A 25,433-nucleotide genomic window follows, 5' to 3' on the forward strand; every position below is an offset into this window, starting at 1 on the left:
CTGCCATCGGCTATGGAGAGGGACAACCTAGCTCTGATCTCGTGCTTAATGACCTGGAGGGACCTTCAAAACTGAGATTCCTCTTGCTGCTCCCTGTCAAGGAGCGGCCAGCCCCAAAGGTACCTCTGGCGGCATGTATGGTCTTGCCGGAAGAAGCGTGAAAGTTCTTTGTCAAAGGTGCGATGTATCCCCTCGGGGAGGAGATATAGCTCCATGATATACATGGGAAGACTCGACAATGAGTCAATGAGAATTGTCTTGCTTCCTTTGGAGGTGAATCTCCCGCACGACGGCTCTACCTTCGATCTCACACGCCCCACCAAGGGGGACAACCCCACCAAGGGGGACAACCCCACCAAGGGGGCGAGGTCCCTAATGAGGATCCTCGAGTCTCTAACTAGCACACCCAGGTACTACCTCCATTCCAAAGCTTAAGATTTATATTTTTTTTGAAAAGTTAAATCAAGTAAAGTTTGACTAAACTTTTAGAACAATCTATCAAAAAATATAATATTTTGTGATACCATACGCAAATATATTTTATTATCTATTTAATAATATTAATTTTATATTTTACATGTTAATAATTTTTGGTAAAAGCTTAGTCAAATTTAACATAGTTTGACTTTTAAAAAATAATAATAATATATACTTCACAGAGAAGATCAACAACTTGCAATTCAAGTTACGAGCGATACACTACTAAACCTCCAGGGTACCCCAAGACCAGTACCTCACTTCCGTCAATGTTAATCTTGAGGTACATGGCCCCAAAACATAGCAGGAGGAACTTGAGATTCTGAATATTAAGATCCGAGCCTTCCAATATGATCATGGGGGAGGAACATGCAGAACAGGAAACGAGCGCGCTAGTCTTCCTGCCGATAGAAAGAGAGCAGAAACCGTCCTACAGACGCAACAGCCTGGAGTCTGGAGAATGGAGATCCAACGAACAGAACCGGAATCTGGGGAGCGGCCGCGAGAAGTCGGGAGTCGTGGTGGAGCAGGCGACTGGAATTCGAGCAGCAGCGGAAAATGAGCAGCATACAAAATTAATCCGGAGCACTGCACCTCTAATCAGGACAGCACCAACAAGATCTGGGGCAGCGCAGCGTACACCAGGCGAGGACCATCAGCAGGGGGAATTGCCACATGGAGAGGAGACGCGGAGGCGTAGCGCAGCCATGGCGCACGGGATTTTTCACGGAGTTGCGACGTGCAAACTTAATGAATGGTGGTACATTAATGTACCTTCTGGTTTGGTTTGGCAGATGGGCAGCGCAGGATGAGAGAGCTTGTCTCTGTGCGGGCTTGGTGTAGGAGCTGATTGGTTCATGGAGAAATGGATGCTCTGTTGTAGTTAAGAAACTGAAATCTTGTATAACTGTTACTGTACCTTCTCTCTTGTGTGTATTTTTACCATGTTCAGATTATTGAGAACGATTACATGATGCACAAAAACTGAAATCTTGTATAACTGTACCTTCTCTCTGTTGTACACGATTTCATGATACCAGTAAAAATGTGTGAACAAGAATACAAATCACAACTTACAAAAAGAATTATTAACAATACAAATATTTGCTCTTCGTACTCAATACAAGACAACAGCTTTCAATTCTGGAAGATCTTTTTGTAAGAATACAAGCCGGATGACTTTAGCAAATTATGGAGCAACTTGAAAAATCTGTGTTGCTACTGGCAACATTATATTTACAGCCTAATTGCTTGATCACTCTGAATAGGGTACTCTTGCAGAGGAAAGCCTGTAGCAGTGGTCTCAAGTTAATCACTAGTTGCCATCACCATGCTCTTAACCGTGGAATTGATTGTTGGAATTCGGCAGTTTTGCTGAAATAAAAGGAACACACCATAAGGGCACTCGACAGGAAAGTCTCAAATTTATACCTAATTTAACTTCAAAGCAGCTACGGTTTCAATGATTCTGTAATCATTAGTCAAGCATAGCCACTCTAGTTATTATGAAGTAACACAGATGCTGCAACCTTAGTTTGGAAGTAGAAAAATTTCTGATGGGGAAGGATGTTTCGAACATAGTAACACAAGCTCTCCATGGTTTGGAAGCTTAGCTTAAATCAACAGAAGTTATAGTCATGGGCATCGAAAATCGCATACCGTTGTTAGCTGGTATGATGTCCTGGTCTGCCCCACGTGCTTCTTCCTCTCCGAGCCATTTCTGGAACCGCAAGGACAAACATCATCGAGACATAACAAAGGGAAACAAAATCTTAAGCTATGAGACTGCTGTAGACCTATATACTTTGGTCTGAGGAAAGATAATTGTTCTGTTCTAAAGAGTAAATACATACTTCAAATAACTCACTGAAGCTGTCATCCTCAGCTTGGTTAAGTAAAGAGGTCGCCTGACTAACTCCATCTGAGAAAGTACCAACACCAGCATCTAAGAAACCAACAAGGCTCTGCATATATTGTGAAATTGGAAGTACTGGGATGTAGCGCACACACCTGTTACCGGAAAAGAGGTACCAGGAGCATCAGTCGCCGAGGAGCTTAAGTATCCATTCTGTTGGCCAATCAGTCTTGCACGTGTGATCCAGTCATCCTCTGGAACCTACCATCCAGGAAAATTTTCAGGTTGTCAACGAAAAATTGTGGGATGGAATAGTCGATTGTGTCATAGTAATCTTTTCTTACTGGTGGAAAATTGAAGGATGGCATAGTTGGCTGTGCTGGTAACGATCCCTGGCCATTTAAGATATTCCCCTGGGTCCGATGACTGCAAAGAGTTCCATTCTGTGGCATAGAAGGACCGTGCTGACCAAGGTCTACAGAATGTTGACAACCAAAACTATCAGTAGCAATAATAACAATAATTTTAATGAAATAATTGAAGTATCGAGAATGTGCGATAAAATATTGTGCAGGTGTTTAATATCGACCTTGACCAACAGTGTGCTGCGAATTCAGTGGTGCTTCTTGGTTGGAAGGACCAGCGTTATTGTTTGCTAGGACTTCGGCTAGTGAGAACCCATTCGGCTGCCGAATGTGATATTGCTCACCAAATTCTGAAATAATTTAATTTTGAGAAACGTATAACAACCAAGATCAGCGATGGAACACACAGTATTAAAATTCACCTTGTTGTGCAGCCATGTCATTAGGATATTTCCATGTTGGTCTAGCTTGTACAGAAGGACATGATTCATTGTTCAGAGGCTTTTCACGGACAGGGCAGTCGTCATTGCTCATGAAGTAATCAGCGGCAAGACCCCCAGAATTCTCCTGCTCGTCAAATTTCTTATACGCGGATATTTTCCAGTCTTCCACTTTACGCTGTAATAGAATGTTTCATTTATCATCGCCATCAGAATGTACAAGTACATGTTTGCATGAACTTTTGGATACAGCAAACCATCTAGAGATTATAACTTTAAGAAACCGTCTAATCACCGAAAAGAATTACTTAACTGGGGTAGCAGTCTCTGGGTGCTAATTTTTTTAAAATATTTTCTCTGATATTTTTATGAATAATTTTTCTTTTTATGGATTTGCATTACGCACACTAGGGTTGTCATTAGCTCCTGCATTTGTTGAATTCCACTGTGCTTGAAGGCCAAGATCCAATTTTCTATACATTCTAAAATGTGTTGTTGTTCAATTAAAATTACTTTTTTTTGCAAGATCTACAAACCTAGAATGTATAAAAATCAAATTCCCCACTTGCAGGGTAATTCAAGCTCATGAACACAATGCCAACAGAGGAGCACCGCAAGGTGGGAATCCAATTTTCATTCATTCTAGGTTTTGAGATGTTGAAAAAAAAAGGGATTTTAATTGTCAGCAACATATTTTTATTCATGACACTAGTAGGAAAAGCCTTATAGATGAGATTCTATTTCTGTGTCGCACCAGCTACTCGTGCGCCACAGAAATAACGCAGCAGACTAGGTACGCCACAAAAATATTTTTGTGGCGCACCCGAAGCTCATGCGCCACAGAAATAAGGTGGGTCCACACCCTACCATCCCCAACCATTGGTTTCGCTATTTTTGTGGCGCACGGTACCATGTGCGCCACAGAAATAAGGCATTCTGTGGCGCACTGTTCCTGGTGCGCCACATAATTAAGGCTTTCTGTGGCGCATGTGGGATGGTGCGCCAAAATTCTATGGCGCACGTGGGATGGTGCACCACAGAAACTATGCATTTCTGCGGCGTACTTGAGCTCCATGCGCCACAGAAAACTTTTTTCTCCACCCCCTGGATCGCCTTTTTGACCTTTGTAAAATATAAAAGAAATAGATAGAAAATTTAAAAAATAGAATCCTTCGAGGTGTCCATGTATTATGTCATCTAGCACCACTAAAAATTAACAAAAATGAATTTTGAATTTTTTTGCAAAATTACGGGGCAAAATCATCAAACTGGATTTCTGGTTGCATACGAACTCGAAAAAAAGCACAATATATTAAAATGTTCCCACGAAAATTCTACATTCGAATTCACCGGGGCTTGCCCGGTTGGACAATTTTTAGAATCCCAAATTCGAAAAGAGTAAAAAGTTACGGCAAAATAAAGATTTTTTCTGCAAAATAGAAAATTCGAAAAAAAATCTGTGGCGCACCAAGTGCCCATGCGCCACAGAATTAAGCTCCGAAATTTCAAATTTCTGCCGTCCTCCTCCACTTCTCCTCACTTCTCCTCCACTTCTCCTCCTTAGATGCAAACTCCTCCTCCTCCTCCCCCTCTCCTCCACCACCACCACCACCTCCTTCGGCCGGCCTCCTCCTCCTCCTACTCCGGTGACCACCACCTTCTCCTCCTCCTCCTCCGGCGACCACCTCCTCCTCCACCACCACCTCCTCCACCACCTCCTCCACCACCTCCTCCACCACCTCCTCCTCCACCACCACCACCTCCTCCTCCACCACCACCACCACCTCCTCCACCTCCTCCACCACCATCACCACCTCCTCCACCACCACCACCACCACCACCACCACCACCTCCTCCTCCTCCTCCTCTTCCTACTCCACCGCCACCTCCTCCGGCCAGCCTCCTCCTCCACCCACCCAACCCACCCAACCACCCACCTCCGGCGACCTTCCAGCGAAATTTCAAAAAAATTGGCGGCCGTAGATCTAGATCTGGCCGCCATTTTTAAAAAAAAATTCAAAAATAATTATGTGGCGCACCACCCGTCGGTGCGCCACAGAAATAAGACTTTCTGTGGCGCATGAGCAGGTGCGCCGCATAATTCTTATTTTTGTGGCGAGAATTCTGTGGCGCACCGCCCATGCGCCACATAATAGCTTTTTTGGTGCGCCACTAATGAGCCTTTTCCTACTAGTGTGAGGCTTATATTTATAGGCAAAATAAACTCCACGGTGGAAACAGATGCTTGATTTGGCGATAAAAGTTTGTTTTGAATCCATGCATTGGTCCTAAATATACGGAAAATAACATAATTTATCTTTTTTGCAAGGAAATCTGTAAGGGCTGGCCGGTTGGTATAAATAGGAACCCAAATTCATGCCCACGAGGACTTGAACCCATGTGGTGGGGTTGTACTCCACTCCCCCAGACCCCAACCAAGTAAGCTAGGCTTCTATACCTCTCTAACATCATTTTACCTTTTGTTCAGCAATGTTGGAGATGGCTTAGCCTATGGGTTAGCCTATATCCATTCAGTATGACACCAAAATGTTTTTAAATCTCCAATAGCAAATCTTGCTAAATGCCTTAGTAAGCGTGACAACATTAGCAAGGTAATTGCCATCACATTACTATTTACTGAATATCAACTGCCTAATTGAGATGGAAGCGGAACAGTATAATATGTATACCTGCACTACGGGAACCCGCCGAGGGGCCGACGGCCGGCAGCCGTCGGCACAACGTACGCTGCCGTCGGCACAGGCCTGTGCCGACGGCTGCCGTCGGCACACCGCCGTCGGCACAATATCGCCTCGGCACAGCCCCTGCCGCCGTCGGCACGGACTCTGCCGTCGGCACGGCGTCCAGCCCGACGGTCGGACAACGCCGTCGGCACAGGTAGCCGTCGGCACGGTCCGAGTGGGGCCCACCGAGCGTCTAACGGCCGTTAGGCCAGGAAGGAGTTGTGCCGACGGCCAAGCCGTCGGCCCGCGCTGCTGTGCTCGGACGGCCTGGAGCCGCCACGCGTCCACAGCCCTTTTCCTGTGCCGACGGCCAAGCCGTCGGCCCAGGTCCATCGGCCCAGCCGCGTCGCCAGGCGCTCCGCCAGCCCAGCTGCCGTCCACTCTTCTATGCCGACGGCATAGCCGTCGGCACAGCTCCTGCCATTTGGCACGGCTAGGGGGCTGCCGTCGGCACAGACTTTACCATTTGGTTTCCCGCGCTTTTCCTGGTCCAGCACAGCAAGCACAGCAAATAATCATCACAAATGGCAGTAATATACATTGAAATGCATCACAAATGTAGCACAGCACATAATCATCATCGTCATCATATCAAATGTAGCAACAACATCATCGTGATACAAATATGTAGCATGTAGCACACACGATCATCATACATCGTCGACACATGGCACACATGATCGACGCACACCCGCTAGACACCTAGCTAAGGGGGAACTAAGATCGGGGGTCCAACCAAGTTCCCGACTTGTAAATTCAGGCGTCCGGCCTTTGTCAAGGTAGACCGAAGTAGAACCATGGCCTGAACCATCGCCAGCGAGGAGAAAACCCGAAGCACCGGGAGAATGGCGGCCGGGGTGCATCGGTGTGCCCTCGCGCGACGAACCAGGAGAGGGTCGGTTCCGCGAACTTCCCGTGCCCTACATGTTTGACAAGAGTTAGCATCTTAGACATGCGAAAGGAAAGCGGTGAAAGCAGCTTAGACAATGGTTAGGCATAGGACTTACCGGAGTCCGTGCGTAGTATGTGGCCGCGAAAGCTTCCCTCGATGGGCACACTGGAGTCGGCCCCGGCCTAGCTGGCTCCTCGGCCGGAAGTGCGATCCTCTCTCCAGTCAAGAAGAACGTCCTGAGCGCCTGCAAGATAGTTTAGATGTCAAGCGCCGCAGATATAAAAAAAGGGGAGGTGGGACTTGTCATGTCTTCGAACCATAAAAGATTGGAACTTACACGACTCGTCGCCTCCTGGTACTCTTCCCAAGCCGCTCTCTTGAGGTCCCACTCTGCTACAACCGTCAAGTACTTCTCATAAGCGGCCGCGTAGGCGGCCTCAAAGTGAGCCTACAATTTCCAAGAAAAGGAGCCATGTCAATTTAGCCATTCAGGGATGAATGTTGGAAAGAAGATGGAAATGAGAAAACTTACATCCGTACGACGGTGTCGAGGAGGCGCGACCGGTGGGTCGCCGGTGGTGAGGGTAGACCTGATCTGCGTGAGGGTCCTCTGGCGGCTTGATCACCCCACTAAGAAGCTTCGTGCGGCCATGCTCCGCGCCGCTCCCCGCCACCATAATCGCCGTCAAGTCGGTCTCCTCGCTCAATAGGATCATCCACCTCCGGATGAAGACCCTTGAACACCGAGCAAGTACTTCTCCAACTCCTCTTCGGCATAGCCGAAGTACTCGGGCAGCGAGGGCTGAGGCTGGCTCAGATCGGGCTGCTTCAGCTTCATCTTCCGCCACCCTCCCACCTCGGTGAGAGGCTCCCCGAGTTCCGCCTCCTGCACAGCAAGATAAATGTTATGTGTATCAAGTAGTAATATGAGGGGAAATAAATGCAAGTTGTTCCATGTATATATGTACCTTGTGCTTCCCGTAGCGCTCGGTGCTGCGGCTTCCCGCACTCGTGTGTTCCTCCGGTGCCCCGGTTTGCCTTGTTGCGCGCGCTCTTGGCGTTGAAGTCGGCGTCTTCGCCAATCCACCTCGCTACCAAGGCCTCAAATGCGTCTTCCTTATTCTCGCACCATAGGGGCATAACCTGAAAAACCATAACTCATTTGAAGAACACATAATGCAATCCCAACTATGCAGCAACATAGAGTCTCATTGAATATTTACTTACCTTGAAGTAATCTTCCTTTGTCAGCTGAGGATCCTCCCTGATATTGTCAGCTTTCTTGACCCTCGTGCCCTGCTCAGCCTTGAAGTGCCCAATGCAGGTATGCTTCTATTGTACCACTCGTTGCCTTGTCAACCTCTCGACAAGCCCTAGTCGATACCGCCTTCCCTTGCTCAACCATCTCATCGTGCACCTTATAATGGGTCTGCAATCATGCATAAGAATAATTGTGAGAGAGACATGAGTTAGCATAGTGTGGTCATCAACTATGAAGTAAACTCGAGAAGCATGCTTTACCCAAAACTTGGTGTACACGGCGTCGGCAGCCTGTCCCAAAGCCCGGGCAAGGAGCTGCCTCATAGTCCGCCCAAGTCTCGGCTAGCTTCTTCTCGCCGCCGGGGACCGGAGTGTAAAAGCCCGGCCAAGTATCGCCTAATAAGAGCTCCAATCATGCTCGACGGCCGGCGAACCCCCTTGTCATATGCCCAATTGCTGCACAATAATCAAAACATTAGTATGCCAATCGGTTATGCACAATAATGAAAACATTAGTACATAGCAAAATGAATCTAAATGTTCAAAATTAAACTTACTCTTTTTCGTTCGGGATGATGAGGGCTTTCGCATCCCGGCTAGTAGGCTCCCTCCTCTCATCGGGGACTTGCGCTTCACCACGAATGCGCAACTTCTTCGGCGCCATCTCCCTCTCCGCCTCCTCGTCCTCGCCCCTCCACCTCCATCTCCACCTCCATCTCCACCTCCATCTCCCCCTCGCAGACCGTGTGTGAGCGGACCGGGAAGCCACGTCGCCGAAGCGAGAGGGTATGTCACCAAGGAAAGGTCCACCTCCACCTCGTCCTCGTCCTCCACCTCCACCTCGTCCTCGTCCTCCACCTCCGCCTCCGCCTCGTCCTCCCGGCTCGTCCTCCACCTCCACCTCGTCCTCCACCTCCACCACGTCCTCCACCTCCACCTACACCTCCACCTCCAACTCCACCCGTGTCATCGTCCGCGTAACGCGAGCCGGCACGCGTTGGTCTTCCACTTCTAGTGGTCCCGGTGAACTTCTCGTTGGCTCATACTCTTCAAAATGGAGTTCATGGATTGCTTGCTTCCGCTCATATTGATCAATCACCTCGCATTGACAAAGAGTAAACAAGTAAGCATTCATGCCTTAATAAAATGTAGACACTAAGCAAAAAATAGATACTAAGCATAAGAAGCATATTGAAAAATAGATACTAAGCATAAGAAGCATATTGAAAAATAGATACTAAGCATAAGAAGCATATTGAAAAATAGATACTAAGCATAAGAAGCATATTGAAAAATAAATACTAAGTATAAGAAGCATATGGAAAAATAGATACTAAGCATAAAGGCATAAAGGACCCTCACCTCGAATCATCACTATCATAATGAGGCATTGGGTTCTCATAACGAGGCATTGGGTTCTCATTTTCACTATCACTATCGGTATCATGTGAGTAATGAGGTTGGGTGGGAATGTCCGGTGGAGTCTCATCATTGAACCCATTGCCCTCATGTAACTTGGTGAGCATTTGTATGTCCTTTAGGTCCACCACTGTTTCACCATGAAGATGTGCCTCATTCTCGAGGTCCTCAAGACCAATTTCTATTTCGAAATCCCCAAAGTTCTCTTGCTCTTGATAAAAAATTCCCTCGTATGTTACAGGGTCAATGTTGTTGTAATCCTCGTCGGAGGGCATGGGTAGCTTACCATGTGGTGATACCTTGAACACGACTTCCCAGCCTTTGAGGTACTCCTTTTGACATGGGTAGGGCAAATAATAAACTTGCTTGGCTTGGTGAGCCACAACAAAGACATCGGCTCCGCTATAGCAGGTTGAAGGCCTAACTTCAACTAACCCAATGGAAGGAGTGCTTCTCTGTCCAACTTGTGGGTCGAACCGGTGGCATTTGAACACAACGAGATTGAGTTCTATGTTTGTCATATTGAATGTCAGCTTGTATACATTCTCTAACCTTCCGTAGTATTCTATGTCATCGACTCCTTTGGTGAAGACCCCAGTATTAATAGTTTTTGGGTTAGGCCTATTCTTCTGGTGATACTCCGTATGGAAGCGATACCCATTCACATCGTACTTCTCATACATTGAGATTCTACGGTTGCAACCCTGGGAAACACATCTCAGCTCATCCGTCATCTCAACGTTGGGATCACCTCCCTACAAATTCAGTTCAAATTGTTTCTTTGCATTAGTTACGTGTAATAAGAGGGACAAGTCACGGATTGCAAAAGTATTGGCTAAAAGGGACTTGTTAGAAATTACTTTTTCGTAGAACCAATCCAGGAATTTTTTCTTTCCGGGACGACTCTCTTTCAAAAGAATCTCCATCTCCGCATCAGAGGGATCCGTCGATCTCGTCCAATATTCATCCTTGTATTGGCTAAAAGGGAGAAAAAACGTATTAGACCAAAATCGAGTTACTAATTGCAAAGTAATTTGTTCACCATTTTACCTTATGAATTTGAGCACTTCTTGCATGTTCGTAACCACATAAAACATTATGCAATCTTTCTCTTCCTTTGTCAAGATGCCCTTTTTAGAGGCACCAGCCTTGCCACCGTGACATTTGAAGAGGAGGAGCTTGGGGTCATGCTTGGGCTCGTCGATATTGTACCGAGATATCGGGTTATGCATAGTGGGAACATCATCCGCATAGTACGTTGTCGTGGCGTCCGCCATCTCCCGGAGGATAGTTGCCTCAGCTATGCATGCTTCAATCTTATTTTTGTTGCCACATTTGTTTCGAATATACTTGAACTCTCTCTCAATACAAAACTGCCAACGATACTCGCACCGGTCCACCCAAGAGTGCCTCGTTCGCAAGATGCACAATGAGATGTAACATCGGAGTAAAGAAACCTGGTGGAAAGATCATCTCTAACTTGCATAACAACTCCGGCACTTGATCATGCAACTTCGCAATCACCGACTCACATATCTGCTTAGCACAGACCGTGCGGAAGAAATGGCTCAACTCCGCAAGCACTCGCCAGACATGCTCGGGGAGATACCCTCGAACCATCACCGGCATCAGTCGCTCAATCCATATATGATAGTCGTGACTCTTGAGCCCGTTTACTTTTCCTGTTGTAAGATTGACTCCCTTACTCATATTCGAACAATAGCCATCTGGGAACATAACGGCGTATTTCAGCCACATCATTGCCTCCTTCTTCTGGAGACTATCAAGCACGTAGTTGGCATGCGGCTTGACCCAATTTTTTCTATTGCCCTCGGGAGGATGCATGTGTAGTCTTTGCCTCGTCACACGATTCTCAACATCGACTCTAGCCTTGACATTATCCTTTGTCTTGTCGGGAATGTTCGAGACGGTGTTAAAAACGGACTCCCCCACATTCTTTTCGGTGTGCATCATATCGATGTTATGGGGAAGTTCGAGATCCTTGTAATACTCGAGCTGCGTTAAGCCCGGCACGTGAGTCCAGCTTGTGTGTCTCACCATATCCCACATATGTTTTGCCGGGTTCTTTACTACGCTGGAGAGCACGTAGCTCACCATCAACAGTTTCACCATTGAACTTTGGTATCGTTTCTTCTTCACGCACAACTTTGCCCTTTGTGAAGTTCTTTTTGTCTCCTCTGAACCGATGCCCTCTTTTGAGGTACTTTCGATGTTTGTCAAATGCGACATATTTGCGACCCGCATTCAGCCAAATGAACTCCAATCGGTGCTCGCACACTCGGGCATGGAAACCTACCAGCTGTACAATGCCCGCAAAATAGAGCGTACCCGTGTAGGTCGTGCATGGAATATTGGAACCAAACTTTCATGACAAAGTTTGTCTTCGTTGCTCGGTCGTATGTCAAGGTCCCATGGTGCCAAGAGTGGTGCAAATCATCCACAAGCGGTTGCATGAATACACTCAAATTCTTCCCCGGGTAATCAGGCCCTGGAATGATCATCGACAGGAATATGGTCTTCCTTTGCATAAGGACTCCGGGAGGGAGATTGAGCGGAATAACAAACACGGGCCAACAGCTGTACGCGGATGCTGACATACCATATGGATTGAATCCATCGGTTGCTATCGCAATTCGACATTCCGAGCATCATTTGCCTTATCGGGTGTTTTGCATCGAAGTTCCGCCATGCTTTACCATCGGATGGGTGCCCCATGTTTAGTCGTCCCTCCTCGTCCTTGAATCTCAACCCGTTCTTATGCCACGTCATCCGTTTGGCTGACTCCTCGGACATGTAAAGCCGTTGGATTCTTTTTATGAACGGGAGATAACGAAGAATCTTCACGGCGACTTTTGTCCGCACCTTCTCACCATTAGCTCTGGTTATCTCATGATACCTAGAGGACCCACACTTGCTACAATATTTGTCATCCGCAAACTCTTTCCAAAACAAAAGACAGCTTTTGGGACAACAATCATACTTCACATAATCCATGCCGAGCGCTTTCAACATTTTCTTTGCTGCATACATGGTTTTAGGCGGACAATGGCCTTCGGGCAACATGTTACCAATCTGTTACCAGATTTTTTTCAAAGCATGCACGGGTGTCTGTCGAACCGGGCCTTGTCGGCTAGTACTTGCGCGATGGCATCGAGCTGAGAAATTTTTGCACCCTCGTATAGAGGCCTCTTAGCCGCAGCCATCATATCATAGAAGGCCTTTGCGGTAGGCTCGGGTTCCTCCGGTTCGGCGGTTCCTCCGGTTCCGGCGGTCCCTCCGGTTCGGCGGTTCCTCCTGTTCCGGCGATTCCGGCATGTAGGCATCGTGGAGATCATCTAGCAAGTATCTAATCCCATCGTCCTCATTGCCATCGATTCGCTGCCTCATCACCTCACCTCCGTCACGTTCGTACCGAGCAAAGTCGACACACGTGACGTAATCAGTGCATATACCCATTCAACCAAAGATGTTTAGTCATATCATCCTTTCCGTGACGATGACGCCTCTTGCAACGAGCGCAAGGGCAACTTGGACGAACGCTCGACTTTGAACCACGCGCTAACTCCTTCACTAATAAATTGGTCTTCCATACCCACTCTTCTGTCATTTCGGCCGAACTAGCACGGCCACCGTACATCCACCCATTATCAGCCATCCTCTCGCTTGATTGGGAGACAAACAACAAATAGTACCATGAAATTAAATGCATCATATTTTTATTTATTTTACCGGGCGAAACGCATGTATCAACCTACATCTCTACTAGGTGGGCTCCTAGCAGCCGCCGGATCCGTAGTTGGCTACGTTCTCCATGCTCTACCCCGGTCCAAGTCAGAATTTCGGCAGCACCTCCCCGCTGCTCTCCCGATACACGTCTCGGCAAAAAACCGAGAGGATGTGCATCCGGAGAACAACGGGGAGGCGCCACCGAAATCCTGACTCGGACCGGAGTAGAACATGGAAAACGTAGACAACTACGCATCCGCCGACTGTCCCGTAAATGCCGCAAGCGTTACGGTTGAAAATATGCCGACCACTAATGCATATTTATCCGCGTAACGCTCGCGGACGGGAAGTGACACCTAGGTTACGCAACTTTACTTGAAAAATGAATCTAGTGATGTAAAAAAAATGCGGAGAGGGGAGGCGAAGTTTTAGCTCACCCTCGGCGGTGGGAGAGAATCGCCGACGACACGGCGGTCACGACGACACGGCGGTCACGACGACACGGCGGTCACGACGGAGCGGTCGTGGTCACGACGGGCGATCACGACGGAGCGGTCACGACGGGGCAATCATGGCGGGGCCTAGTTAAAACAACAACAAAATTAGTTTCCATTTGCTCTATTTCTATTTGCTCTATTTACAACAAAATTATTTGCTCTATTTCTATTTGCTCTATTTACAACAAAATTATTTCTATTTGCTCTATTTACAACTAAATCATCTACAACAAATAGAAATAAAAAAAAGGAAAAAAGGGGGGGGGGGGGAAATGCTTACAGTGAGGAGGGCGGCAGCGGGGACGGGCTCGGGAGGAGGGTGGCAGCGGCGCAGGTGGCTGGCGGCGGCCGGGGAGGAGGGCTGCCGGGGAGGGGGGCCGGGGAGGGGGCTGCCGGGGAGGGGGGCGCCGGGGACGGGGGCGGCCGGGGACGGGGACGGAGGCGGCCGGGGACGGGGACGGAGGCGGCCGGGACGGGGACGGAGGCGGCCGGGGAGGAGGGCGCCGGGGACGGGGGCGCGGGACGGGGGGCCGGGGCGGCGGCGCGCGGCGGGTGGCGGCGCGGCGGCGTGCGGCGGGCAGGGCGTGCGGCGGCGGCGGCGGCGCGGGCGGTGGCTGGCGGCGGCGAGGGGGCTGGTGGTGGCGCGGGCGGTGGCTGGCGGCGGCCGCAGGGAGTGGCGCGGGCGGTGGCTGGTGGGGGCGGGGAGTGGCGCGTGCGTATGAGCCGGACTCGGTCCGGCTCGGTCACATAGGGCAGCCCTAGCTGTGCCGACGGCCTAGCCGTCGGCACAGGTTTTTCATTTTTTTTTTTTAATCTTTTCTGATTTTTTTTCTCTGCAGGACTACAATCAAGTAAAATATAGAATCTGGAAACTGAAAATCTATAGGCATTTTTTTTATTTTCATTTTTTTTCCTTTTAACTGAAAATAAGGTGGTTTTGTGTTAAAAAATGACTTGCGCTAATTACCGTGCAGAAAATCTATAGGCATTATATATTGAAACGGAGGGAGTATTATTATAGGGAGACACACACATTTTGGGGCCATTCCGACCTTTCAATGCTCGATTTCGACGAAAACCTAATTCTTTGACCGCGCGATCTACCCCTTTGACTACATCCCACCGGGGCTCCCCGGTGGGCATATGCCTCTATTTGATCTTGGTTACGTCATAGGTACATGTGATAACAACTATCAGCCCATATGACTTCGTTTGCTTCGCCAACCGTGCAAAACGGGGCCGCCGGGACATGCGGTATGGTCGTACGGGCGCGCGGTTGCACCCGTCCGCGAACGCGCGAAACGGAAAACATTTAGCACATAAAATGACGCGACATAGACCTAAAACCATTTTTCCCTCCATTTATTGAGCGAAGGAAAGTGTCGCCCAGTTCAAATCCGGTCAGTTTCCAGCGGATTCGGCGGGGCACCGCAGAAGCGGGTGGGATTCCCGCATGGCTTCCGCGCGCATATGGCATGTGATAGGTGGTGCGTAGGAGGTATCCTACCGCTGCGCGGAGGTCCCGCGCGATACTGAAATGCGCACCATGTAGTTGCTTCACAAAAAAAAGCCCTTCCGGCACCCCGAAAATGGAAAAACCGTCGCCCGTGGTTCGGATTGGAAATCCGCGACCGGGGCCTTGCTTCCCATCCTAGGGCCCACGCACGTGCCAAATATGGCCTCGTTCCGACAAACTATGTGGTGAAACGGGCCGTTTCCTACTCATTTCCCCTAAAAGCCATAGAACTCCGGACGAGATAGCCCAGTTCGTGAAGGGTTCTCCAAGATAATTGCCGTATCCCAGTTCCGTCTTTTGCAGTGGTTGCTAGGACACATAAAATGACGCCACGCGGCTCCGCTCGATTTTTGGCTCCGTTTGCTTCGCCAACTGCGCAAAACGGGGCCGCCGGGACATGCGGTATGGCCGTACCGGGCGCGCGGTTGCACCCGTCCGCCAACGCGTGAAACGGAAAACATTTAGCACATAAAATGACGCGTCATAGACCTAAAACCATTTTTCCCTCCATTTATTGAGCGAAGGAAAGTGTCGCCCCAGTTCAAATCCGGTCAGTTTCCAGCGGATTCGGCGGGGCACCGCAGGAACGGGTGGGATTCCCGGATGGCTTCCGCGCGCATATGGCATGTGATAGGTGGTGCGTAGGAGGTATCCTACCGCTGCGCGGAGGTCCCGCGCGATACCGAAATGCGCACCATGTAGCCGCTTCACAAAAAAAGCCCTTCCGGCACCCCGAAAATGGAAAAACCGTCGCCCGTGGTTCGGATTGGAAATCCGCGACCGGGGCCTTGCTTCCCATCCTAGGGCCCACGCACGTGCCAAATATGGCCTCGTTCCGACAAACTATGTGGTGAAACGGGCCGTTTCCTACTCATTTCCCCTAAAAGCCATAGAACTCCGGACGAGATAGCCCTCGTTCGTGAAGGGTTCTCCAAGATAATTGCCGTATCCCGGTTCCGTCTTTTGCGGTGGTTGCTAGGACACATAAAATGACGCCACGCGGCTCCGCTCGATTTTTTGGCTCCGTTTGCTTCGCCAACCGCGCAAAACGGGCCGCCGGGACATGCGGTATGGCCGTACGGGCGCGCGGTTGCACCCGTCCGCCAACGCGCGAAACGGAAAACATTTAGCACATAAAATGACGCGTCATAGACCTAAAACCATTTTTCCCTCCATTTATTGAGCGAAGGAAAGTGTCGCCCCAGCTCAAATCCGGCCGGCTCCGGCGGATTCGGCGGGGCACCGCAGAAGCGGGTGGGATTCCCGGATGGCTTCCGCGCGCATATGGCATGTGATAGGTGGTGCGTAGGAGGTATCCTACCGCTGCGCGGAGGTCCCGCGCGATACCGAAATGCGCACCATGTAGCCGCTTCACAAAAAAAGCCCTTCCGGCACCCCGAAAATGGAAAAACCGTCGCCCGTGGTTCGGATTGGAAATCCGCGACCGGGGCCTTGCTTCCCATCCTAGGGCCCACGCACGTGCCAAATATGGCCTCGTTCCGACAAACTATGTGGTGAAACGGGCCGTTTCCTACTCATTTCCCCTAAAAGCCATAGAACTCCGGACGAGATAGCCCTGTTCGTGAAGGGTTCTCCAAGATAATTGCCGTATCCCAGTTCCGTCTTTTGCAGTGGTTGCTAGGACACATAAAATGACGCCACGCGGCTCCGCTCGATTTTTTGGCTCCGTTTGCTTCGCCAACTGCGCAAAACGGGGCCGCCGGGACATGCGGTATGGCCGTACGGGCGCGCGGTTGCACCCGTCCGCCAACGCGTGAAACGGAAAACATTTAGCACATAAAATGACGCGTCATAGACCTAAAACCATTTTTCCCTCCATTTATTGAGCGAAGGAAAGTGTCGCCCGAGTTCAAATCCGGTCGGTTTCCGGCGGATTCGGCGGGGCACCGCAGAAGCGGGTGGGATTCCCGGATGGCTTCCGCGCGCATATGGCATGTGATAGGTGGTGCGTAGGAGGTATCCTACCGCTGCGCGGAGGTCCCGCGCGATACCGAAATGCGCACCATGTAGCCGCTTCACAAAAAAGCCCTTCCGGCACCCCGAAAATGGAAAAACCGTCGCCCGTGGTTCGGATTGGAAATCCGCGACCGGGGCCTTGCTTCCCATCCTAGGGCCCACGCACGTGCCAAATATGGCCTCGTTCCGACAAACTATGTGGTGAAACGGGCCGTTTCCTACTCATTTCCCCTAAAAGCCATAGAACTCCGCACGAGATAGCCCCGTTCGTGAAGGGTTCTCCAAGATAATTGCCGTATCCCGGTTCCGTCTTTTGCAGTGGTTGCTAGGACACATAAAATGACGCCACGCGGCTCCGCTCGATTTTTTGGCTCCGTTTGCTTCGCCAACCGCGCAAAACGGGGCCGCCGGACATGCGGTATGGCCGTACCGGCGCGCGGTTGCACCCGTCCGCCAACGCGCGAAACGGAAAACATTTAGCACATAAAATGACGCGTCATAGACCTAAAACCATTTTTCCCTCCATTTATTGAGCGAAGGAAAGTGTCGCCCCGGCTCAAATCCGGTCGGTTCCAGCGGATTCGGCGGGCACCGCAGAAGCGGGTGGGATTCCCGGATGGCTTCCGCGCGCATATGGCATGTGATAGGTGGTGCGTAGGAGGTATCCTACCGCTGCGCGGAGGTCCCGCGCGATACTGAAATGCGCACCATGTAGCCGCTTCACAAAAAAAGCCCTTCCGGCACCCCGAAAATGGAAAAACCGTCGCCCGTGGTTCGGATTGGAAATCCGCGACCGGGGCCTTGCTTCCCATCCTAGGGCCCACGCACGTGCCAAATATGGCCCCGTTCCGACAAACTATGTGGTGAAACGGGCCGTTTCCTACTCATTTCCCCTAAAAGCCATAGAACTCCGGACGAGATAGCCCCGTTCGTGAAGGGTTCTCCAAGATAATTGCCGTATCCCAGTCCCGTCTTTTGCAGTGGTTGCTAGGACACATAAAATGACGCCACGCGGCTCCGCTCGATTTTTGGCTCCGTTTGCTTCGCCAACTGCGCAAAACGGGGCCGCCGGGACATGCGGTATGGCCGTACCGGGCGCGCGGTTGCACCCGTCCGCCAACGCGCGAAACGGATTTTTTTATTTTCTTTGGTTTGTTTAGGACATATGTACATGGGAAACCATAGGTTGGGCTTACTTTACCATAAAATAGGCTCCATTTTAGCCGTACCAGGAGTTTGCACATACGGATCCCGGATTTTCACCAAGTGCTGGCCCATGTCCGCGAAAATCGTCAACGCCGGGTACATGCAAGGTTAGCCAAACCCTACATCACACTTGTGCACATATGCTAGGGACATATGCAAGTTTTTAAGCGGTTCCGACGCTCCGTCGATCCGTATCTTCGGAAACCCTAGGGCGGGGACCCCGCAGATCTACCCCTATAGCTTTCTCCGTGTGACGGTGTAACAATGGATTTTTTTATTTGCTTTGGTTTGTTTAGGACATATGTACATGGGAAACCATAGGTTGGGCTTACTTTACCATAAAATAGGCTCCATTTTAGCCGTACCAGGAGTTTGCACATACGGATCCCGGATTTTCACCAAGTGCTCGGCCCATGTCCGCGAAAATCGTCAACGCCGGTACATGCAAGGTTAGCCAAACCCTACATCACACTTGTGCACATATGCTAGGGACATATGCAAGTTTTTAAGCGGTTCCGACGCTCCGCTGATCTGTATCTTCGGAAACCCTAGGGCGGGGACCCCGCAGATCTACCCCTATAGCTTTCTCCGTGTGACGGTGTAACAATGGATTTTTTTATTTGCTTTGGTTTGTTTAGGACATATGTACATGGGAAACCATAGGTTGGGCTTACTTTACCATAAAATAGGCTCCATTTTAGCCGTACCGGGAGTTTGCACATACGGATCCCGGATTTTCACCAAGTGCTTGGCCCATGTCCGCGAAAATCGTCAACGCCGGGTACATGCAAGGTTAGCCAAACCCTACATCACACTTGTGCACATATGCTAGGGACATATGCAAGTTTTTAAGCGGTTCCGACGCTCCGCTGATCCGTATCTTCGGAAACCCTAGGGCGGGGACCCCGCAGATCTACCCCTATAGCTTTCTCCGTGTGACGGTGTAACAATGGATTTTTTTATTTGCTTTGGTTTGTTTAGGACATATGTACATGGGAAACCATAGGTTGGGCTTACTTTACCATAAAATAGGCTCCATTTTAGCCGTACCGGGAGTTTGCACATACGGATCCTGGATTTTCACCAAGTGCTGGCCCATGTCTGCGAAAATCGTCAACGCCGGGTACATGCAAGGTTAGCCAAACCCTACATCACACTTGTGCACATATGCTAGGGACATATGCAAGTTTTTAAGCGGTTCCGACGCTCCGCTGATCCGTATCTTCGGAAACCCTAGGGCGGGGACCCCGCAGATCTACCCCTATAGCTTTCTCCGTGTGACGGTGTAACAATGGATTTTTTTATTTGCTTTGGTTTGTTTAGGACATATGTACATGGGAAACCATAGGTTGGGCTTACTTTACCATAAAATAGGCTCCATTTTAGCCGTACCGGAGTTTGCACATACGGATCCCGGATTTTCACCAAGTGCTGGCCCATGTCCGCGAAAATCGTCAACGCCGGGTACATGCAAGGTTAGCCAAACCCTACATCACACTTGTGCACATATGCTAGGGACATATGCAAGTTTTTAAGCGGTTCCGACGCTCCGCTGATCCGTATCTTCGGAAACCCTAGGGCGGGGACCCCGCAGATCTACCCCTATAGCTTTCTCCGTGTGACGGTGTAACAATGGATTTTTTTATTTGCTTTGGTTTGTTTAGGACATATGTACATGGGAAACCATAGGTTGGGCTTACTTTACCATAAAATAGGCTCCATTTTAGCCGTACCGGGAGTTTGCACATACGGATCCTGGATTTTCACCAAGTGCTGGCCCATGTCTGCGAAAATCGTCAACGCCGGGTACATGCAAGGTTAGCCAAACCCTACATCACACTTGTGCACATATGCTAGGGACATATGCAAGTTTTTAAGCGGTTCCGACGCTCCGCTGATCCGTATCTTCGGAAACCCTAGGGCGGGGACCCCGCAGATCTACCCCTATAGCTTTCTCCGTGTGACGGTGTAACAATGGATTTTTTTATTTGCTTTGGTTTGTTTAGGACATATGTACATGGGAAACCATAGGTTGGGCTTACCAGGAGTTTCCACATACGGATCCCGGATTTTACCCCTATAGTCTATAATCTGCCCGAGTTTTGGGACCATTCCCACCCTTCGATGCTCGATTTCTGACGACACATAATAATGATACACTTAAGAACTTGAGACCCACACACGTAACTAGACCCACACACAAACCAAAACACTTAAAGAACTAGACCACACACAAACCAAAGCACTTAAAGAACTACACCCACACACGAAGCAAAGCACTTAAAAACTACACTACTAACACACAAACCAAAACACTTAAAAAACTAAACCCACACACGAACAAAGCACTTAACACTGGGTCGACACATGACCCGTTAGACACATGGAATCGACACACACACATACTAATCAGTTCTCGAAATCTTCGTCCTCGCTAGGGGTGTCCTCTGAAGCGGTACTTGAGAGGTACGAAAACCACCGTTCATCATTTTCCCCCCATGTCGACGCCTCTCCTTTGGCGTACTCCGCGTCATATTCGGCCCTCCTCTCGCCGCATTCCCGCCCTCCTCTCTCTCCCGTACGCCCGCTTCTCCTTCCGGAATGCGCGCGTGGCCGCGACGTCTCCGGGATGGTCTCTCGCGCCACCGTGCCATGAACTGCTCGTCCGCCTCGGTGGTATCAATCCGCCGCTGGCCATCTCCGAACCGCTGCGCTTCACCCTCCGAGCGAAGTAGCGGCTCGTAGAGAGACTCTCGGCTTCCGCCGGAGACCCGACCTCCGGGAAGTTCAATTCGTGGCGCGACCGGCCAAACCTCCAAGCCGCAACGTCGTATGCGCGGGCAGCAGCCTCCTTCGTGTAGAAGGTGCCGAGCCACACACGCACACCACCGGCGGAGATTTCAGACGCGAAATGGCCCGCAGCCCGCTGGCGAACGCCGATGAAGCCCGTGTTGCTACGGCGACGAGGAGCCATCTCGACGGCAGCTGAGCTCAGAGGATTCTGTGGTGTTTTTGGATGAGAGAGTTGATGAGGAGAGAAATGTTGTTGCTGATGTTAGTGTTGAGAAGACATGGCTATATATAGGACGACGAGGGCTGAAACGGCGGGAATAATTGGCGGGAGAGAATGGGCGCGAGAAGAATGGCGGGAGGGAAGGAGGGGAAAAATGGCGGGAACCTGTGCCGACGGCCCGGCCGTCGGCCTACATAGGAAGTGGCGCGAAAAAATGGCGCGAATAAGGGCGGGAAGAAGGAAAATTTGGCGGGGAAGGCTGTGCCGACGGCCTGGCCGTCGGCCCACTTCACGCCGTTTGCCACCTCGCCGACGCCGTTGTCGGTGGCTGTCCGTGGCCCCACCATATGACCATGTGCCGACGGCTAGGCTACGTGCCGTCGGCACGGATAGTGTTTGTGCCGACGGCCAAAGTGTGCCGACGGCGGCCGTCGGTCCTGGTGGTTCCGTGCCGACGGCCAGGCTGTGCCGACGGCTACTTTGCTGGGCTGACGGCGAGCGAGGCTGTGCCGACGGCGGCCGTCGGCACAGATTCTGGCCGTCGGCACGTCGGCGGGTTCCCGTAGTGCTGGTGATATTTATCAAGATTTCTGACGGGAACATACTGTCCATTGATTATTATACCAACAAGATCATATAAATCATTGAATAAGACTTCACAATTTTCCTCTGTAACTCTATAAGAAAAGATCTCATCACCAGGAGCACACGTGCTGGCATGTTCAATCATTGTACTCCAACTCTTTTCTTTCATGCCAGTAAGCTGATTACCAGAAATTAAGAGTTTTATTAGAAATTCATGAAATTCTAGCAGATATTATATTGTAATTGAACATTTAGCATTACATGCAGTTAAAATAATTCCTAGCAGATGATGGATATTTTACTTCAATCCAGCACAATGATCAACTAATATCTAGTGCAGAAAATTCCAAACACCTAAGATTGCAGAAGTATCATCACAACAGAATATTTACCTCTTGGAGACTAGATTTATCTTTGTGATAGTGACGCATCAAGTGCTTCACTGTAGTAATGTTTTTCCCCTCAAGGGCAGCGAAATGTTTTCCATTTTTGGAAATTCCCTTCAATGTATGTACTGCATCTCCCTTCGATGGAAGATTACTCTTTGCATTTGCTGAAATAGACAAAAAAGTTTGGTGCGTTAAGACAAGATTGCTAATATGAAATTGATTCATTCTAACTATCTTTGTATCTGATGGTAATGGTATTTACCATAAATGTACACTGTAATCAATGTAGCATACTATTCAACTATCACATAATATTAGAAAATTACAACATTGCCCACCCTCTACATTACTGAGTAAATGAATGAACATGTCAACCTAATTTTCGTACAGAGGAAAGAAAAGTGTGGTGCGCAATCCCAACTCTGCATACTGTTTTATGACAGAGCTTGCACTTCCCTTCTAAAAACAGAACATTTACTTCTAAGACTTCATAGTTTTAGAGAAAATAATGCCATTGCATGCATCTTCCATGGATACCAATTTTACATTAGCAATCTTTGACATAAGAGTTCATGAAATATATAATATGTGCTGTAACATCTTTTTTTCTGAAATCAGCTTGGCAGCCACTTAAAAAGAGGTGCCTGTTCTACAGCTGACTATCGCAATAATATTGTCTTGAGTAAACTACAGTGCATGAAAATCCAATTTAGTAACTTTAATGTTTTTTGATGTTCAGAATGGATAAATAAATACTCACATCGACTTCGGATGTCTTTGACAACAAAAGGATCAGTGATTGCTTCTTGAACTCTGACTGTAAGATCCTGCCTTTTGACTCTTGCTGTCAAACGCAACTTTTTCAGGTGGGATGTCTCTGTAAAGATGATGGAACCAAGATCGGCCTCACCATTTCTTAGAGTAATAGTTGCCAAGACTGTCTCTTTCCCACTACACATATGTATATGTTTGTTGAATTCCTCTTTGGTGAAATCATCTTGGCCTCTCTCAGTAAAGAATTCGGCATTGACTGGCAAAATCTCAATCTGCACCTTAGAAAGATCACCACCTGTGATCTGCTTCTCATTTCGAAATATTGCTACCCTAGGGTTTTCTCCATTCTGCCACTCTACTGGACAACGAGTGAAAAGTGGATCTTCTGGTCTGTCAGCACCAACAAACCGTAGCCTGACTACCCCGGAGCTGCCTCCAGCTTCAGGAAGACCTTGTGGTACCACCCTAAAATTTAAAGTAGGATGGGAGTGAGAAAGTAACAACAAGATAATCCCTAGGCTATATATAAAGCAAATACTTGGTTTGAATTTCCTTTTGCGGTTTAAATACTTGGTTTGATAGGTTTTAGTATGATAACAAAAAAATACTTGTAAAGAGTAATTTCCAGAGGAATTACGCATATGCTTGTTCCATGCTCAACTTTTAATGGAGGCCTACTTGTAATTTTTATTACTTTTGGATTTATTTGTACTACTATTGATGATTATTAATAGTTTGGCTGATTTTTCGCAAAAAAAATAGAAGGGGGACATATAAGAAAAATAAAACGGCATGTACCTTGAAGTTGAAGGCTCATTAACACCATTAGGAAGCGAAGCTGCTTGTGGTTCCTGCATTGCGTGAAAGAGAGGAAAGGGTTAAGATGTATAGGGTGAGGTTACCGATCGAAAGACAAAAAAAGTTACATGGATAAAGATCCAAAACACTAACCTCTTTCTGGCGAACTGACTGGATCATATCTTGCATGGATACCGTAAGAGATCTTTGGGGATGATACAACAAAAAAAAGATTAATTAATTAATTAATTAAACAAAGGGACAAATTATCCAACACATCCATAGCATGCAAACATGAATACTCAATACATAGACTCTCTAAGATACCATCTCCAAATAGTTAACGCAGTTATGGTTACTGACAGTTTCAACAATCCATGGTTTATTCACTCAACAAATAGAGGAAACTACTATAGCTGTAAAGTTTCCTTTCCAAATATGAGTCTGTATGTTGCTGATACGGAGTAGTATATTCTTGTCATAGAAGGCTATGTACTTTCCATAGGAGAATAACTGTCGGTTCCCACAACAAGCAAGTCAACACTTCACTCGTTACTTTCATCAAATATGTGCATTTCTATTTCCCTCATAATGAATGATACCCTAAGAGAGGAAACTTGTACACGTCATATGACAAGTGTACCTGTGAAAATCCGCCAACTCCTCCGCCACCAATCCCCGTACCATGTTAGGGAGCTGGAGGAGCATGCTCTCCATGGACCCAATCCGCAAGACGAGCACCATCAGAAGTACAAACAGTTTGGCCATATCGAGCTGCACCTGTCGCACGAGTACACGACAAACCTATCACTTGCCGCAGCACAACCGGGAGAGTAGAAGACTATTCAAAATCGAAATGCGGAGAGGGGGACGGGAAGGAGCGGAGCCCCGCTTACCAGTCGAACCATCTGCGCCATCTGCTCGGCCGTGACCGCCCTCGCCCTCCTCTCCCTGCGGCGGCGACCGGGGGGCGAAGCAAACGGCGACAGACAGGTGAGTTGAAGCAAGCACAGGAAGCGAGAGAAGGACCGAGGATTCGAGAAAATGGCAAAGGATTAAGCAACGGATAGGTAGCTAGGGAGGGGAGGCGCTCACATCCGCATCACGAGGAACACCGCCTGCCGCAGCCGCTTCCTTGGGGACGGCGCCGCCTCCTGCTCCGGCGCGAGCCGTCTCTTGTGCGTCATCACGCGGTTTTAGGCCGGGAAGGGCGATGTGAGTTGGGGAAGGGCGATGTGCGGGTGCCACTGCCAGTGGTCGTCTGGTCTGGGACTTCGAGGCGCGAGTATATTATATATATAGTGGGGCAACGGCGAGGCTAGGGCTTGGCTGCTTGTGTGCAGAGAAATTGGAGCGAAGATGGAGCGAGGTGGATGGGCGTTGCTCGATCGGGCGGCCACGCGCGCGCTGCTCGGACCGGGCACCGTAACGCGTGTGCCGTGTGAGGTTGCGAGGTGGTGCGATGTGCGGTGACACGAC

At 49.1% G+C, this 25,433-nt stretch overlaps 1 protein-coding gene and 1 long non-coding RNA gene across 2 annotated transcripts; both read right to left on the minus strand.

Annotated features, from left to right (window-relative positions):
• Nucleotides 1-1,564: 1,564 nt before the first annotated feature.
• Nucleotides 1,565-25,141, minus strand: LOC124662988. Its single transcript, XM_047200758.1, has 15 exons — nucleotides 25,050-25,141; nucleotides 24,851-24,905; nucleotides 24,598-24,734; nucleotides 24,108-24,159; nucleotides 23,955-24,007; nucleotides 23,143-23,621; nucleotides 22,386-22,546; nucleotides 21,980-22,171; nucleotides 3,120-3,318; nucleotides 2,922-3,047; nucleotides 2,677-2,807; nucleotides 2,488-2,593; nucleotides 2,331-2,398; nucleotides 2,137-2,197; nucleotides 1,565-1,851 (listed from the first exon to the last, which is right to left on the minus strand). Exons 1-15 carry the CDS (start codon nucleotides 25,139-25,141, stop codon nucleotides 1,814-1,816), a joined length of 1,950 nt encoding a protein of 649 aa, XP_047056714.1. The 3' UTR covers nucleotides 1,565-1,813.
• Nucleotides 6,763-7,178, minus strand: LOC124665298. Its single transcript, XR_006990524.1, has 3 exons — nucleotides 7,111-7,178; nucleotides 6,889-7,017; nucleotides 6,763-6,801 (listed from the first exon to the last, which is right to left on the minus strand). It is a non-coding gene; the product is annotated as an uncharacterized LOC124665298 (long non-coding RNA).
• Nucleotides 25,142-25,433: the final 292 nt, after the last annotated feature.

The sequence above is a fragment of the Lolium rigidum genome, chromosome 6 (genome assembly GCF_022539505.1).
Source record: "Lolium rigidum isolate FL_2022 chromosome 6, APGP_CSIRO_Lrig_0.1, whole genome shotgun sequence".
Lineage (NCBI taxonomy): Eukaryota > Viridiplantae > Streptophyta > Magnoliopsida > Poales > Poaceae > Lolium > Lolium rigidum.

Bases quoted from the DNA above. Each gene is read 5' to 3' on its own strand.
- LOC124662988 (XM_047200758.1), bottom strand. From the start codon at position 25,141: ATGACGCACAAGAGACGGCTCGCGCCGGAGCAGGAGGCGGCGCCGTCC. The intron at 24,906-25,049 runs GTGAGCGCCTCC...TCGCCGCCGCAG, and splicing joins GTGTTCCTCGTGATGCGGAT to GGAGAGGAGGGCGAGGGCGG. The intron at 2,198-2,330 runs GTATGTATTTAC...TTGCGGTTCCAG, and splicing joins GCTTCAGTGAGTTATTTGAA to AAATGGCTCGGAGAGGAAGA.